Source organism: Aphelocoma coerulescens, chromosome 2, assembly GCF_041296385.1.
Source record: "Aphelocoma coerulescens isolate FSJ_1873_10779 chromosome 2, UR_Acoe_1.0, whole genome shotgun sequence".
Classification (NCBI taxonomy): Eukaryota; Metazoa; Chordata; class Aves; order Passeriformes; family Corvidae; genus Aphelocoma; species Aphelocoma coerulescens.
In genome coordinates, this window is record NC_091015.1 from 126,377,543 (window position 1) to 126,394,261 (window position 16,719).

General features: G+C 37.5%; 1 protein-coding gene across 4 annotated transcripts in view; it reads left to right on the top strand.

The window, feature by feature from the left end:
• Positions 1–16,719, top strand: part of SNTG1 (syntrophin gamma 1) — a 325,066-nt gene that overhangs the window by 219,422 nt on the left and 88,925 nt on the right. For all 4 annotated transcript variants that reach the window (XM_069005956.1, XM_069005958.1, XM_069005959.1 and 1 more), the window contains 4 exons: positions 1,845–1,947; positions 3,359–3,441; positions 8,502–8,632; positions 14,046–14,175. In XM_069005956.1, the coding sequence (XP_068862057.1) occupies positions 1,845–1,947; positions 3,359–3,441; positions 8,502–8,632; positions 14,046–14,175 (447 nt within the window). The remainder of the gene's footprint in view (positions 1–1,844; positions 1,948–3,358; positions 3,442–8,501; positions 8,633–14,045; positions 14,176–16,719) is intronic.

Genomic DNA, 16,719 nt, shown 5'->3' on the forward strand with positions numbered 1-16,719 from the left:
CATACCTGTAGGTTTCTGCTTTGCCTCTGACTATTCTGAACTGTGTGACTGCTACATAAGAGAGGAAAAGGGTAAATTTTCTATGGAGGCTGAGGATACAGGACAGTTTCTCTGGCTGAATTCAGGATGGAATTCCTGCATATCATTGCAAGTCATCTTTCTATGAAAAAATTGCTGCTTAAAAATTTTAAGATAGAAAATGTATCAGAACTGAGAACTGCCCACCAAAGAGACTCATCTTTTCAACCTAAATGATTCTATGATTCTGTGTTACAGATGAAGATTTTGGCATGCAGTATAAGTTAATTAAATTTGTTGTGATGTTTCTGTGTTTATTTGCACACATACAAATAAATACATACTGTACTGCAAAATGTGCATTGACAACCCCTGTGCTATTTTAAACATTGAAGACCCTAAAATTTCAGTTACTGAATCAAATATTCTATCATCATATTGTTAGTCCTCTGTAGCAACCAGCATGGAGTAGGAACTATTGTGTTTCAAGGCAAAGTTGGCATTTTTTCCTGAAGAATTGCTTTAAGTTAACAGCATAATGCTGTGATTCAGTGTGAAAGCATCCCAATATGTAGTTATACACATGCATGTAACTAAATCTGTTGAGTAGCAGACGTAATTAAAGAATAGCAATGCTTCATAAATTATTTACAAGGCTTTCTCTCAAGCAGCAGCATGACAGAAGGGTTACCTGTGTGTTATCCAGCTGCACAGCAGAAAGGGAACAGATATGTGCTAGTATAAAATGTTTGCCTAATGTCTCACTGTGTAGCAGCTCTCTGAATGTGGCTGGCTCCCTGTGAGCTGGGTCTTTGCACAGTATGAACACAGTCACTCAAAGAGAGGCACGGTGCAATCTTCTGTCATTGTAAGCCCAAACTAAATCAGCCCTTGAAGAGTTTTGAAGTTATAAAGCCAGAACAGGAAATGGTTATTGTCTGAAACAGAGCTGATTCTTGCCTCTCACGTTATCAGCTGATTCAAACATTCCTCCTCCACTATTTAATACACCATTTTGCTTAGTTGCTTTTACGCCTCCTTTCTGCCACTCTAGGGGGTGCCTGGAGTTCCCTCACTCTGCTGTATGTTTGGGGTGTCTACAGCTGTACCACAAAAAAGCTAAAGATGAACAAAAGCCAAAGGGGTAACTATGGGAGAGTACAGGAAGGCTAAAAGTATTCACAGCTGGATAGGTGCTTTGCACATTCTGTGTCCAAAATGCAAGCTGCCCTTTGGCAAAACCTAATCTTGTACTTATCTAAGATTTAAGGCTTAAAATAGGTTCTTTTCCTCTGTGTGTGTGATGAAGATTATGTCTCTCATCCATGCTGGAGCGCTTCAGCTAAATTTAACTCTGACTGTTGGAAAGACTTGCTCGTAGGATTATGGCACAGATATGGAAACTACTGCTGTTGTTTTGGTTGAGGATTTATAAGACAACTTTGCATAAAGAAAATAGATATTTATTTTTTTAAATACATACATGCTGGTGGGGGGATGATTCCAGACCTGAAAGAAGGAGTTACATAGCTGAATAATTTCAAGGAACAAGTTCTCCAACAGCACAGATCAAAGTCAGTACTAATAGAGGAGGCCAATGCCCCCCTCACCCCATTAACTGTATGTGTGGCTAGCAGCACAACAGACAAGTGCATAGCAAGCTTTACATCTTGGTTTCTTCTCAAACAAATGTAGTTACAGTAAATTGCTAAGGAGTTGTATCCTGGTATGTGAAAGCTCTGTGGTGTTGCTTTTATTTGTTAATGGGTTTTGGTCATAAATTTATTTCAAGGTTTTCAAGGTGTCTGTCTGTATTTCTTTTCCAGGTACAGGTCCTTCGCAATGCAGGGGAAGAAGTGACCCTAACTGTGTCCTTTCTGAAAAGAGCACCTGCTTTTCTCAAACTGCCACTGAATGAAGATTGTGCATGTAAGCCTTTATTACCTGGCCAGAAGAATCCTCAATTCTATACCCATGAACACTTGCAGCTTCTGAAACTATGTGCATTGAGGGTGATTGACAGCAGTTTTTACAATCAGCATTACTGCCTGAATATGAGTTTCTCCTATTGCCATGGCTTTTGTTAACATTGACCTCAAGAGAAAAATTGCTATCTTGGTTGAAAAACAGATAACCAGGCATTTGGCTGGTGTGAATCAGTAAAGTTGCAGGTAAAACAGTAGAATTACATTAATTTCCAATAGCTCACATCCTGCTGCAGAGTATTTAAAATCAGTTTTTCAGGCAGCATTGGATAGTATTTTAGTCTCAGGGAGTTTTTTCTTGTAAATGTGAAAATTAGACTGTGTGTGTATATTTAGAGGACTTAACTTTGCTGTTTAAAATTCAAAGGCTTTGGTGGAGATGTCTGTCTACCTAAGTATAAATTACTCTGGAATGATAAGTATTTTGTTTTAGTCCAAACTGAGTTTTAGTCGACTAGCCCCATGAGAGTCATAGGGAGACAGCTGTCTTCCTTTAATTATATTAAATTGTAAGTGTGGATGCATAATTAGAGACAATTGCAGCATATCTAAGCATATTTATATATCAGCCTTTGCCTTTTGCCACCTCTGCTTTCCTTCTGCTTTTTGCTCTCTAAGAGAGTGAAATAAATTGCTCAAATTTTAAGCAACAAAACAATAAATACTTAATTTCAATACTTCTAGCCTTTCAAGTTAGTAGGAATTAAATAAACTAAATAATGAAATAGCATTTTATACAAACATTTGATGGAAGACTGTCTTTTTCTTTTGTCTATGTATTAAATTTAAGTGCAACAAGAAAAAAATTGGAACACTGTATTCTTTAATAAAAATGTGTCCCGGTACCTTTTTCCCTTTTATGAAAGGCTGTGGGACCACAGAGTAGCCTGAGTGATGCACAGCAATGTGCTTTTGAATGGATCCTATCATGTCACTTTTGAGGTGTAGCACTGTAATTTCCTAAACCATTACAAGAACATTTAGAACTGTAAACTCCACTGAGAGTAGCAAAAGGGTTATCTGAGAAGTTCCTTCAAGCAAAAACCAAGAGAGAAGGTACACACTTCCCTTTTATTGTCTAATTTGAAAAAAAACTTTGTGGGATTTTTTCTTAACAGGCAGACATTAGCTTTTTTTAAACAAAGCCTCAGAGAAGGTTTTCTTGAGCCCCCATTTAGCTTACAAAGGCATTCCACTCAAGCCAGAAGACAGATACTGAATGGAGAAAGTAAATGAATGTTATATATGATTGAAGTTATTTGGGGGTGAGGAGAATGCATACATACATATACAAATTTGAATTACGTCATCATAGATTAACAAAGAATTTTTTTGTGAATTTGTATTTGTATTAGGTGCCCCCAGTGACCAAAGCAGTGGCACATCCTCTCCCCTCTGTGACAGTGGTTTGCATCTCAACTACCACCCCAACAACACGGTAAGAGCTTGAATCTCCTTGATGGAAGAATAATTATGCTATAATAGCTAAATGGAAGTACTAATAAAAGACAGCAACGGGGGGGAGCTCCAGTTAACACTGGAGACAGACAGTTCTGTAGAGGGAAAAAAGGGCAGCCAGAAATTATAGCTGGAAGTTAAACTGTGACAAATTATTACAGCTGAGATTCTGCCTTGATATGTATGATTACTGTTTACTTTAGCAGTAGGAATTTCGCAAAATTTTTTTCTTCTACATTATTTTCTCTGCATAGGAATTTAAATTCTTAAATGAAAACATATCTACTTATAAAAAAGGAAGAAAAATTTGTAAGAATATTTTCCCATGACTTATATTTTATGCATTATCTAAAACTTTTGTCAGAAGATGTTTAGGTGCATGTTTTTGCCTATTTTTACTTCTAGTAATTTGTACACTGAAAATTTTACTTGAAGTGGGATAGCATTATGGAGCAGAGTGTCTCTGGGATAAAATGCTACAGATGTCTGATCAGATATTTACTAAAAGATGCCTTTGAAGTGCAACAAGTGACTTTAAAATATTTTCTTAGCCAGAAAATGCAAAATTTCCTTTATGTAGTTCTAAAAGCTGTTTTGCTGAGTATTTGGCTATGTAATAGATGAAGATATAAAAAAGCATGGAATAAATAAACCAGTATAGATAATAATTATTTAAAAATATTAAAAAAACCTGAAATGTAAGCCTTGTTGAGGAGCCATTTCTAATTTCCACCTTGCATTATTGTATTTTCATGTAGTAAAAGTTTTAAATAGTAGCCCAGAGATTTAAATACTGATAGCACAGATTTAAACCTGATTATAATCTGGAAAACCTTGGGGAATTATAAAAGTTTTAGGAGCTGGAATTTATAAATAGATAACACCAATAAAATTTATATAAAATAACAAAAATATATGATACTAGTGCAGCAATAACAAAAGCAGTCTTGTCTCAGCAGTCTATATAGGTATGCATGTATGTAAGAAGACTATGGCAGTAGATCCTAAATTTATTTATTCTGCTAGCCAGTACAATTCTAAGTTTGTTTTCATGACAAAAAACTTGCTTCCATTTGGGAATTCTTTTTCTGCAGGTGTCAAAGCATATCTAGATTAGCTATGGTTTCTATTTGAGCTGATAATAATTTACTGAAACCAAATGTTTTTCTTTCAGTTAATATAATCTGATATCACGAGTCTAAAATTCACCCTAAATTAAATTCTTCTAATGAAGTCCAAGATGTGGTTTTATGTCAGATGTCCCCTTGTCATGGGAACAGGGTTCTCTGTAAAACCAAAGTAGACATCTGTATGAATTCCTAAATTTTGTACAACTCTTACCCCACAGTTCTTTCTTTTTCTCAGAATATTTTCTAGAAGAAATTATGACAGCTAGATAAACACGTGATCAGTGAGCAGCTGGCTCATGCATTGGACACAAAGGCTTAGAGTGAACAGAGTGACATTAGGCTGGTGACTTGTCACTAGTGGGGTTCTGCAGGGCCATATCTTAGGCCCAGTGCTCAGCAACATTGTGATCAATGACTTGGGTTCAGGACTCAAAGGGATACGAACCAAGTTTGCAGATGATATGAAATTGGGAGGAACTGTTGACTGCTTTGAAGGCAGAGAGGCCCTGTAGAGAGACCTTGACAAATTTAGTGGGCTGGGCACCCACCAACCATATGAAGGGCAGCCATAACAAGGGGGAGAGCTGGATTCTGCACCTGCGAAGGGGAAACTCTGCATGTACAGACTGGAGAACAGGAGTCTAGAAAGTAGTGCTGTGGAAAGGGACCTGGGGGTCCTGGTCAGTGGCACATTGATTATGGCAGCCAGGAGGGCCAACCGTGCCCTGGGATGCATCAAGCACAGCATTGCCAGCCAGGCAAGGGAGGGAATTCTCCTTCTCTTCTCTTCTCTTCTCTTCTCTTCTCTTCTCTTCTCTTCTCTTCTCTTCTCTTCTCTTCTCTTCTCTTCTCTTCTCTTCTCTTCTCTTCTCTTCTCTTCTCTTCTCTTCTCTTCTCTTCTCTTCTCTTCTCTTCTCTTCTCTTCTCTTCTCTTCTCTTCTCTTCTCTTCTCTTCTCTTCTCTTCTCTTCTCTTCTCTTCTCTTCTCTTCTCTTCTCTTCTCTTCTCTTCTCTTCTCTTCTCTTCTCTTCTCTTCTCTTCTCTTCTCTTCTCTTCTTCTTCTTCTCCTTCTCCTTCTCCTTCTCCTTCTCCTTCTCCTTCTTCTTCTTCTTCTTCTTCTTCTTCTTCTCTTCTCTCTCTTCTCTGCGTGGCCTCACCTCGAGTGCTGGGGGCAGTTTTGGGCATCTCAGTATAAGAAGGATCTAAAGCTCTTAGAGGGCATCCAAAGGAGGTGAACAAAGATGGTGAAGGGTCTGGAGGAGAAGCCTTATGAGGAGTGTTTGAGGGCACTTGGTCTGTTCAGCCTGGAGAAGAGGAGACTGAAGGGAGACCTCATCGGAGTCTACAACTTCCTTGTGAGAGGAAGAGGGACAGATACTGATCTCCCCTCTGTGGTGACCAGTGACAGTCACCAAGGAAATGGCCTGAAGTTGTGTCAAGGGAGGTTTAGGTTGGATATCAGAAAAAGGTTCTTTGCTCAGAGGGTGCTTGAGCACTGGAACAGGCTCCCCAAGAAAGCGATCACAGCACCAAGGCTGACAGAGTTCAAGAAGAGTCTGAACAATGCTTTCAGGCACATTGTGGGATTGCTGGGGATGTTGAGGGCAGGGCCTTGACATCCATGATCCTTGTGCATCCCTTCCAACTTAGAAATTCTGTTTCTGTGACTTACAGCCACAGTCTTGTTTCTTAATTTATAATCTTTTTGATTTACGTGAAGGAGAATTTTGACTCAGAACTTGGGTTAGACAAGACTGGTTTTGGTCTTTTGTCAACAGTTCAAAGAGTTATGCAGGCAGGCTAAAGGTAGCGTTAACACTTTTGTTGCAATAATATCTAGGCCTACGGTTTGTATCTGAATTTTTATAGCATTTTGTTTTTTCCCCCAAGTTTAATCTCAGGTGAAGAAAGGTCCCCAAAAGCAGACAGAAAACATTAAAAATTCAAGGTGTTCAAAACAACATCCTAGGGTAGCCTTCCTAGCCAATAATTTATTTATTTTTATTTTTGTTGAATCAATGGAATGTTTCACCAGAGATTCAATGTTTTAAAAAAGTGAACTACCTGTGAAAAGCCTGCTGCTCAGCTAACATGATATTTATAGTGATATTTTGTTTCATATATATAGAAGATACATGAACATATATGTAAAGGTAAAGTTCAAATTGGTAAAGCTTTATAATTCCATAGATCTTACACAAAATACACACTCTAGAGAAATAGAAGGTGTACTTAATTTTTGCAATAGTTATCTTATAGAAGATACCAATAAGAAAAAACATGAAGTTTGAGACTAAAAAGAATGTAAATCAACAAGTATAATTTTACTGATATATTGATATACTGTCACTTGTTACTTGGGAGAAGAAGCCGGCCTCTGTCTGGCTACAGCCGCCTTTCAGGTGCTTGTGGAGAGCATTGCTTTCTCCAGGCTAACCAACTGCAGCTCCCTCAGCTGCTCCTCACAGGGCTTGTACTCCAGACCCTTCCCTAGCTCTGTTGCCCTTTTCTGGACATGGCCCAGCATGTCAGTGTCCTTCTTGGAGTGAGGGGCCCAAAAATGAACACAGCAGACAAGGTGAGGCCTCACCAGTGCCAAATACAGGGGGACAATCACTGCCCTGGTCCTGCTGGCCACACTATTGCAGATACAGGCCAGGATGCCATTGGTTTTCTTGGCCACCTGGACACACGCTGGCTCATGTTCAGTCGCAGTTGACCAGCACCCCCAGGTTCTTTCTCATTGGGCAGCTTTCCAGCCACTCTTGCCACAGCCTTTCCCTCATCCACTAGAACGGTCACCTGGTCATAAATGGAGATCAGGCTGGTCAAGCAGGACCTGCCTTACATACACCTGTGCTGGCTGGGCCTGATTCCCTGGTTGTCCTGTGCATGGTGTGGGATGGCATTCAAGATGATGAATGACCTGCCCCAGGTCAGGCTGATAGGCCTGTAGTTCCCCAGATACTCCTTATGGTCATTCTTGTAGATGGACATCATATTTGCCAGCTTCCAGTCAACTGAGACCTCTCTGGTCAGCCAGGACTGCTGGTAAATGATGGAAAGTGACTTGCTGAGCACATGTGCCAGCTCCCTCACTATCCTTCCATGGATCCCATGTGGCCACATGTCTACCTGCTGCAGCAGATCACTGACCATTTCCCCTTGGATTATGGTGGCTTCACTCTGCTCCCTGTTCCTGTCTCACAGCTCAGAGGTTTGCTACCAGGTGAATAACTGGTCTTGCTATTAAAGACTATCGTGAAGAAAGCATTAAATACCTCAGACTTTTCCTCATCCTTTGTCACTATGAGAAGGCACTTTGAAGAATCATGCTCTTTTAGAAAAATAACACCATTGTCAGCACTATTTTATAAAGTATTTTATAAAGGAAGAAAGAGGTATATTTTTAAAAGCAGGTGTTGATAATTTATCTTTTTATAAGCATTTCTCATGCAAATCTATATTCTTTAAAAATACTGGTCAAATTAGACTGTAGATAATTAAATACTCATTCTTTCTAGATATGATCATAAACATAATAAAGTTCAGTTTTCATATAAGCAATGTCTTCTCTAAGTAGGTAAAATTAAAATGTTCATCACAAGCGTGTAGTTTTGACAATTTTGACAATTTTCATCACATATTAAATCCCATTTCTAATTACCAGGGTTTGAGGTGATATTGTTAGAAAAGATATCAACAACTGAATTATGGTTGTATGGTAAATAATTTAGCGATTCTATTCAGAATCTTTCCGGTGCTCACTAAAACTGATGACAAGTGATTTGGGTAAAGTGGAAACTGCCAAATGAAATATAAAGTCTCTGAAGTCTATCTCTTTCTTTCCAAGTCTGCTGAGTACTTACAATGAAGTTCAAAACTGAGAAGGATCTTTTAATGTTTTTCAGGATACATTATCATGTTCCTCATGGCCAGCATCCCCAGGACTTAGGTGGGAGAAAAGGTGGTGTGATCTTCGATTAATACCACTTCTTCATTCACGATTTTCCCAGTACCTTCCAGGATCAGATTTGTGCAGGTAAAGAGGTTTGAAGGTTGAAACTTGACTTCTTGGTTGACAAATGCATTCCCTAGGAAGTTGCCTTGTTGGAGAAATTGCATTATTATTTCCACTGCAGCTGCCAGAGACATGAAACATAGGAGCTTTCATAAAGGTCTGTCTAGGTTCACCTTGGCTCATGTTCTGCTCTGACATCAGCTGGGAACAGGTATGTGGGGAGATGATGGGTGATCTTCCTACTTGCATCTAGTGCTCAGCACCTTTCGCAGTTTGAGATGAAACATACGTCATCATATTTAATAGCTGCTAATGCTCCTGTCTTCTTTCTAAGTTACTTGTTTTTATGTCTTTTTTATGCAATGCATTATGGCATTGAGCTCTGCAATGTGATTATGTTTTTAAAATGTATTTCCTTCTGTTTGTGTTAAATACTTCATCTGATAACTACATTGGGTGAAAATAATCTTGTTTGGGAGAAGCAAGGGCTGGCTGCCCCATGGGGAAGATAAGCCAAGAGAGAGGGTTGGAGTGAGGCTGGACAAGGCGTTGTCCACGCAGACAAAGATCCTATCCCGCTGCTCCCCGTGGAGGGACAGAGAAGGCTTAGGGACAGTCTTCAGAAGAGTCCATCATGGTCAGGTGGAGCTCAGTTTAGGATGGGAAATCAGCCTGCAGGTCCAAATCAGTGGGAGACATGTCCAGGCACAGGAGTAGCTGCAACCACACTCAGATGAGGACCATGAGCAAGAGCCTGAGCTGATAAGCATCTCCTAGTTCTTGTTCTTTTCTTCATGTTTATATCTACAGTAGGGATTTTTTTTTTGTTTCCATATAACTAAGGTTATTTTTTCCCGTGTTTTACTCTGCATGTGTTAACATTTAAATTCATCGCCAATTTGTCACAATCACTGGGATAGCTGTCCAAAGCTCATAGTCAGGTTTAACTTTATGGCATTGTGGTGGGTTGACTGTGGCTGGATGCCAAGTGTCAACCAAGCTTCTCTATCACTCCCCTCCTCAACAGGATGAAGGGGAAGAAAATAAGATGGCAATAATCTGGTGAGTCAAAATAAAGGCAGTTTAATAAAACAAAAGCTAAGACCACACATGGAAGCTGAAAACCCAAAATATTTATTCTCTGCTTCCCATAATCAGGTGATGTTCAGTCACATCCTGGAAAGTAGGGCTTTGGTACATGTAGTAGTTGCTCTGGAAGACAAGTGTCATAATTAATTAATACCCTCCCTCCTCTTCCTTTTTCCTAACTTTCATTGCTGAGCAGATATCATATGGTATAGAATATCCCTTTAATCAGTTTATGTCAGCTGTCCTGGCTATTTCCTCTCCCAAGATTTTGTTCCCCCAGCCTATTGGTGAGGAGGGAATGTTGGAGAGGCAGCTCTGTGACAATTGTCTTCAGCAGTAGCCAAAACACTGTTATGTAATCAACATCTTTCTAGCTACTAATACAAGGCACAACACTATGAGAGCTGCTGTGGGAAAAATTAAATTCATCTCAGAAAGACCCAATACAGACCTAGAGCTTGTCATTGTTTAATATAACATTATCCTAATAAATCAGAAGAAATTAGAAAGGAAGAAAAAATATTCTGTAATGATTACTGTTTGTAAAGCAATTAGATAGAAATGAAAATAGCTACAAAGTCTGACAAGGCAAGTATATAAGATCATACTTGTTAAAAGTTTTAAACATCTAGGTATTGTATGGATTCATTAATCATCTGTATATATAAGAATGAAGTTCTCATACTGAAATACTTCTGTGAGCTCCAGTATGTAAAGGCATTAACTGGAGGAAAGATGTGTACAGGTACAGAGCATGTTACTCCATAATTTCTTCTTCTAATCAATCACCTAGGAGTAGATTTATGAAACCCCAGAAACTGGGGGAAGAGAAGTCTTTTTCAGTCTATTTGGAATTTTTATGGAGTTAATTTTATGGTTTCTTATTGCAGCCAGCTTCCTTCTCATTGGTGTTCAGGAAATACTTGAAAGTTGCACAAAAGCTGTCCACCGCCTCAGTTAGTTCTTAGGACTGTTGATTCTCAGAATTACACTGCCTAGGTGCCAGCCATTTCTCCTATTCACAGAGCTGAAATTAATGCAGGTTAGGCAGTAGTTGTGGATCATAGTGGAACTAAAGCCAGCCTGCAGCTTTTGACCAGTAATAGCAGGATCATATTTACTTGGCTGCATGAACCTTGGTCTGTTGAGGAACAATGGCTGGGCCAGGAAGGTAAGGTGTAAACCAAAGGCTACAAAAGCTTATTGGCTGAACTGAACTGGAGCAGGATAAAGTCACCAGAGAGGCAGGAGGTGTTTCACTAAATTCTGTGAAAGCTTTCAGCTCCATATTTAACAATGAAGCATAAAGGACCCAAAATCATAACAGTCAAATATGAGATCTATTCTACTGTGTACTTCAGATTAGGTGTTGAATTAAATAGAACTACTCACATGGAAAATTAGCACATATTCAGCTGTTCATAGATCGAGGGTTTTAAAATGCAGTCTTCTGCATCAATAAAAAACAAGCTTAAAGTTCGTATTATAGAACATAGCAAAAAAAGTTTCTTAGGTAGTAACAATGTTCCTGACATTTGAATTTCTATAAAATAAATGTAAAAGTATGTTAATACAAAACAAAATGCCTGAATTCATACTCAAACCTTGAAAAACTACTCTGATAATTTTCTCCTTTGTCCTTCTGTTCTAACATGAGGAAGTAAGAGTCTTAAAAAAACCAAAAATGCAGGATGCTTATGAGAGAGGAAGTGGGATTTTCTTAAAGCATAGAACCAACATTTTATGTTGCTAGTTTATAAGACTGTTTTAAATTACTGTAAACATTTTTAAATGTTATTCCCTCTCAGAATTTGTTATGAGAGAAAGGTAGATACTTTTAAAAGAGACTGCTATAAACAGCAACATAAAAGAAAGGATATTAAAAATTATATAAGGAAGCAACATGAAATGAAAGCTAATTCATTACATTTTCCAAAGTTAGTATTTATAAGACTGTTTTCACTATGTAAAGTCTAATAACTTTTTATATTTCAGAGTTTGATATGTAAATATAACTTTCTCACATACAATATGAAACCTCATAATAATGTTCTGGTTTTTCCAGTGGAATGCTTGAGACACCTAAAAGCTGGAGGGTACTCATACAGAATTCTGGAGGGTATTCATACAGAATTCTAGGAGACAGTGAGTTTAATCTTGCAGAGCTCATTAATATCAAATATAGCTTTTGAGTTCCAGAAGTCAGAGAACCTGAAATGTGTAGTTAAGTGTTTATCCAATCACAATTTTTTGTGTATTATAAAGTGATTAATCTACTATTTGTTCCATTTAGTACAAAACATGTATTTAATACTTATGTTTTCAGGTTCACATGGTATTATGAACTTGGGCTGGTAGACTCATTCAAGAAAATACTGTTACAATGCTCTAAGGCTATCTACTGCCAAGACACATTCACAAGTAATTCATTATGTAACCATGTGTCATACTATCTGTGTTTATTGATACTTGGGTAGTAACATTGTGTATGAATGGTTTTGTACTTGCACAGATCAAATTCCTAGGAGCAATAGGAACAGTCTGATGCCCTAAATGCACCAGATTCACTGTGTGTGTAGTGTAAGTAAGGGAAATTCATGCATGAGGATTGAATCTGGAAGCTACTGGGGGTTTTGTGCTTGTGTTAATGTCACATGTTAATAGATTTCTTGGATCCCTGCTTTGATTTATGATAGACTGTGTAGAAACAAGGTGAGTCCTGAAGTCAGTGCTATTTTTCTTAAAAGAGATAGTCAACAATTTTGACTCCATGCTATGGTCTTCATGTAAGGATTTAGAAATTTATTCTGGAAAATTTTGCTATTTATAACCACCTAAAAGAAAGGATAGAATAAGAAAATGCTAGCAACATTACCTGAAGATTCTTTAAATAAATCTTCCTCAAAACTTGACTGGAATTATTTGAAAATGAGTCTCTGAAAGAAGTCTGTCTTGATTGGTATTTTTGGGGATTTAAAGAGAAATCACTACCTGTGTGAAAGACAATTAAACTGCTGGATTTAAATAAACTAGAGATCCCTGCAAGATGGTGTTAATATAAGCCTCACTGTCCTGCAAAAGCTGGTTCTTTTGCTAGAACTCTCAGAACAAAAGCATGGCTCTAGCTCATTTTTATTCCTTTTCCTGACTGAAGAAACAGTCTGTTCTCGATGTGGATGCAGTGAAGATAGATATTAGCCTTACATTCTATACAGCTAGAATAAAACTTTAATAGATAAAAACCCCAAACGGATTTTCAAAATTGATATCTGTCTTCAGATGTCAGATCTGTCATTAGTGACACAGTTTTACCCTGAAGATAACAGGCTCTTTGCTTGAGCCATTCTCAAAGAATCTGAATGATTTACTTAATCTTAAATCATGAACTGATCATTAACAGTTGGGTTTGTAGCAGAATGTCAGCAGTGGAACTTGGTATTCTCTGTATGTTTAGTAATCTCCTACTCTGGGATATGGATTAGTATTGAGGTGTTTTGGTTTTGAAGACAGAGACCTATGAGCCTTACAAGGGCTTTTAGCAAATGAGGCTATTTACTGAAGAAATTAGGTCTGCTACTGCTTTAGCATCTGAAAATTTTCTCTTTTTCTGTAATTGCTCAGTGCCTGGAAGTGGAAAATCAGTCTATAATGCGTGATGGATTTTTGTATATATGCCTAGATTGGTGCTGGGGTAGAGATAGAGGTAGGAGTGTATTTTGGTAATGATCCTATATTCAGAAATGCAATTGGAAAAATCATTAATGCTACCTATCAATTTTGAGTTCTTCAACTTTTCAGTCAGTAGTTTAAAAGAGAAACAAAATTCTATAAGCATGAGCAGCCAATAAGGGCCATCCAGACAGTAATGCAACTGTGTTTAGAAACTCCAATATGAAAATGAAACAAAGGTGTTGAGAAAAAGATACTGGTATTCACTGAATTTCCCAAATTATTGCCCATGGCTTCCAATGCACACTTTCCTTCTCTGTAGCCTGCTGTATTAAAGTATAAAGTCTTATACATACATCAACTCTTTCATTTGCTCAGCTTCTGAGGTTGTACAGCCTGATGTTGAAGGTTCTGTGGAGCTTGTCTATAGAATTTTTTTATAGCCTCATGGAAGCTTAATATTGTCTGATTTGACCTTATAACATGATCGTTTTAATATGTCAGGTATTTATAAAACAGGAATTTTTAAACAGCATTTTATAAGACAGCATTTTAGCAGTGTTCAGTGGCTGACCTTCGTTGTAGTTGAAAGAGCATTTCTGCAAGTATTGTTAAGATGATGTGCTAGAACAGATAAAATTTTCTTCTGACCTGATCTGTTATGATATGTCTGCAGGCAAAACGCATTCCAAGTAATTGCTGTGGATGGGGTTTGCAGTGGAATAATTCAGTGTCTCTCTGCTGAAGACTGTATTGACTGGCTACAAGCAATAGCAAGTAACATTTCCAACCTCACAAAGCACAATGTAAGTATGGATCCCAGTAAGCCAGAAGGTTTCCCAATCATATTTGATTATAACTGTCATAAAAGCCTAATGGGTTCACACACAGAATTATCTGCGTATAAACAATGCTTGAGGCTGTCTGAGAGAAGTCAACTCAAGTTTGTCGTCAAATCAGACTCTGTGAGAAATCGTTGAATGGGAAAATATCCTTCCCTACAGTCATACAGTTCACTTCATTGCTATCAAAGTTATTCACTTCTTAGCAATACCAATTAGGATTAGAAGCAAAGACCAGACACACAGGAGGAAGCCAGGTGTGATGCGTGAACACATATAAAAACCAAAAATTCTGTACTCTCTTCATAGTTGGAGAAAGCACATCTCTGCAGAAGCTGGTATAACCAGATCTCAGTTAGATTTTAGGTCTGTCTAGCTATCATTTAACACCATGGGAAAGGCAAGGTGCTTCTGTGGTGTAGATGTGGATGTTTGTTAACAGCAATGATTAAATGCATTTATGCTTCATGAACTTCACTCTTATGATCTGAGCTTGTGGGATAGACACCACTTTTTCTTGAAGCAGGAATAAATGTTATGTAAAAGTTTTTCCAAACTAAGAAGTTTGATTGAGAGCTCTTCTGGACCTGCCTGGGATTTATTTACATTTTAAAATGAACATGTAATTCTCCCTGTATAGAAATCCATATGACACCTTCCCTGGTTTTCCTCCAGAATAGAGAACACATGGGGAACTCTATTATTTTGAATTGAGTTATAACAAGGAAGCCCTTGTGGATTTAATTTATATTCTCTCAGATTTCCTTAAATCTACTTTAGCTTCTCAAATCTGTCCCTGAATTTGCTTTTGTTTCAAATATAGGGAACACATTGAAGGAAGTTGTATTTCTTGGAGATTTATAATCAAGATGCAAAACTATGTTCCATCTGGCAGCAATATGTAGAAGTCATTGTATTATAAAAACATGACAGACATGAATTCATCTGCCATCTGCAAGCTTCCATGCAGTACCAGAGAACTTTATGGCTATTTATTCATCCTTAAAGTGTTGTTGCTATGTAGAACCTTTCTTGTCTCACTAAGCATCCTGACAATTGAGGCTTCTGGTTTTTTTTTCTCTTGCCAACTTTACTTCAGTCTACTAATGGTTCTTGCTACTTAAAACAGTGTTATTTGTTTGCTTGTAACAACAGACAGAGGCACCTAAATTTTACAGGTGTTTTTAAACACTTTAGCTCTGATGAGACTATAATTACGGTTACTTAGCGTAACTTGGATTTTGGCAATACAATGTTATTATGTGATTTTTTTTTTTTCCAAGTACATTTTATCATTCTACACTAATTTCCATAAATTACGGAAAGAATTTATCTAAAGTTTTATAAAAGGTAAATAGCCTATATTATGTGACTATTATGCCAATCTTTGCACTTACATTATCCCAAAGACATCCTGTGAAGTAGCTGTGAGAGTTACGGCTTATGATAATTATACATGAGACTATTTTTAGAACTGTCCTGTTTGTTCATAGCAGTTATGAACTTATGGAAAATAATGACACTCTCTTTCCTGTAATATACTTTTCTTTTAAATTGTCAGTTGCCAGAAAGAATTAGTTATTTGACAGCATACGTGATAAGTGAATATAAGAAACATTAGGAATACAGAGGGGAAAAAAACCCAAACTGTTGCACAGATGAATGATTAGATGTGATTAGAGGTCCCTGTATTTTCTTTCTTTACAAGATAGTTATTGACATGCACATACTGTTGATGTTAGCATTTTTTCCTCTGAGACAGGCATTTACTCACAGTCATTCTCCCTTACTGCGTCATCCAGTGCCAAAGAAACAAAGAGAGTAAAGGAATTTTTTTATTAGTTCTTTGGATAAATTGACTGATTTTTAGTTTCAATTAACTTCTCATTTCTATCTAGATGTTACAGAAAATAATTTGTTTCTTTTAAATACCATGTAGTTCATAGAAATAGTAACTTACATGCTCTTTCTCCCATCTATCTACCTTTTGAAAAAGAAGGAAGCAGAAAGAAAGCAGAAAAAGGGACTATAAGAGCTAGATTGTTTCTGAAAGCATTTCCTTTACTCTTGTATCAAGTTTCGGCTCTGTCGATTTTGGTGGTATTTCTGTTGCTTAACTTTAGATGTCTTAAAGCAGAATATACAAAGAGTGAATCTTATTTACTGTTGACATCCATTTTATAATGAAATCAATTCCCTCAGGACATGTCTGTCTTTCTTTTGACTGGTAAAGGACCCTAGGGTGATGAGTTCATACTTGATACCTAAGGAGATATATATAAATCCTGTCACTGGTTTCTTTGAGGGGCCAAAGTGAGTTTCTCTGAAGACATTTCCCAAAGAAATGCCTGGATATTTTTGGTGACAAAAAAAACCCAAAACCAAAACAAACAAAAAACCAAAAAAAAACAACCCAAAAAACAAAAGCATACCAGTCGCAGTCAGAAAATCTGAATTATTTTACTTTGTCACACACAAACTGGCTGAAAAAAGTTATCTGATGATTCA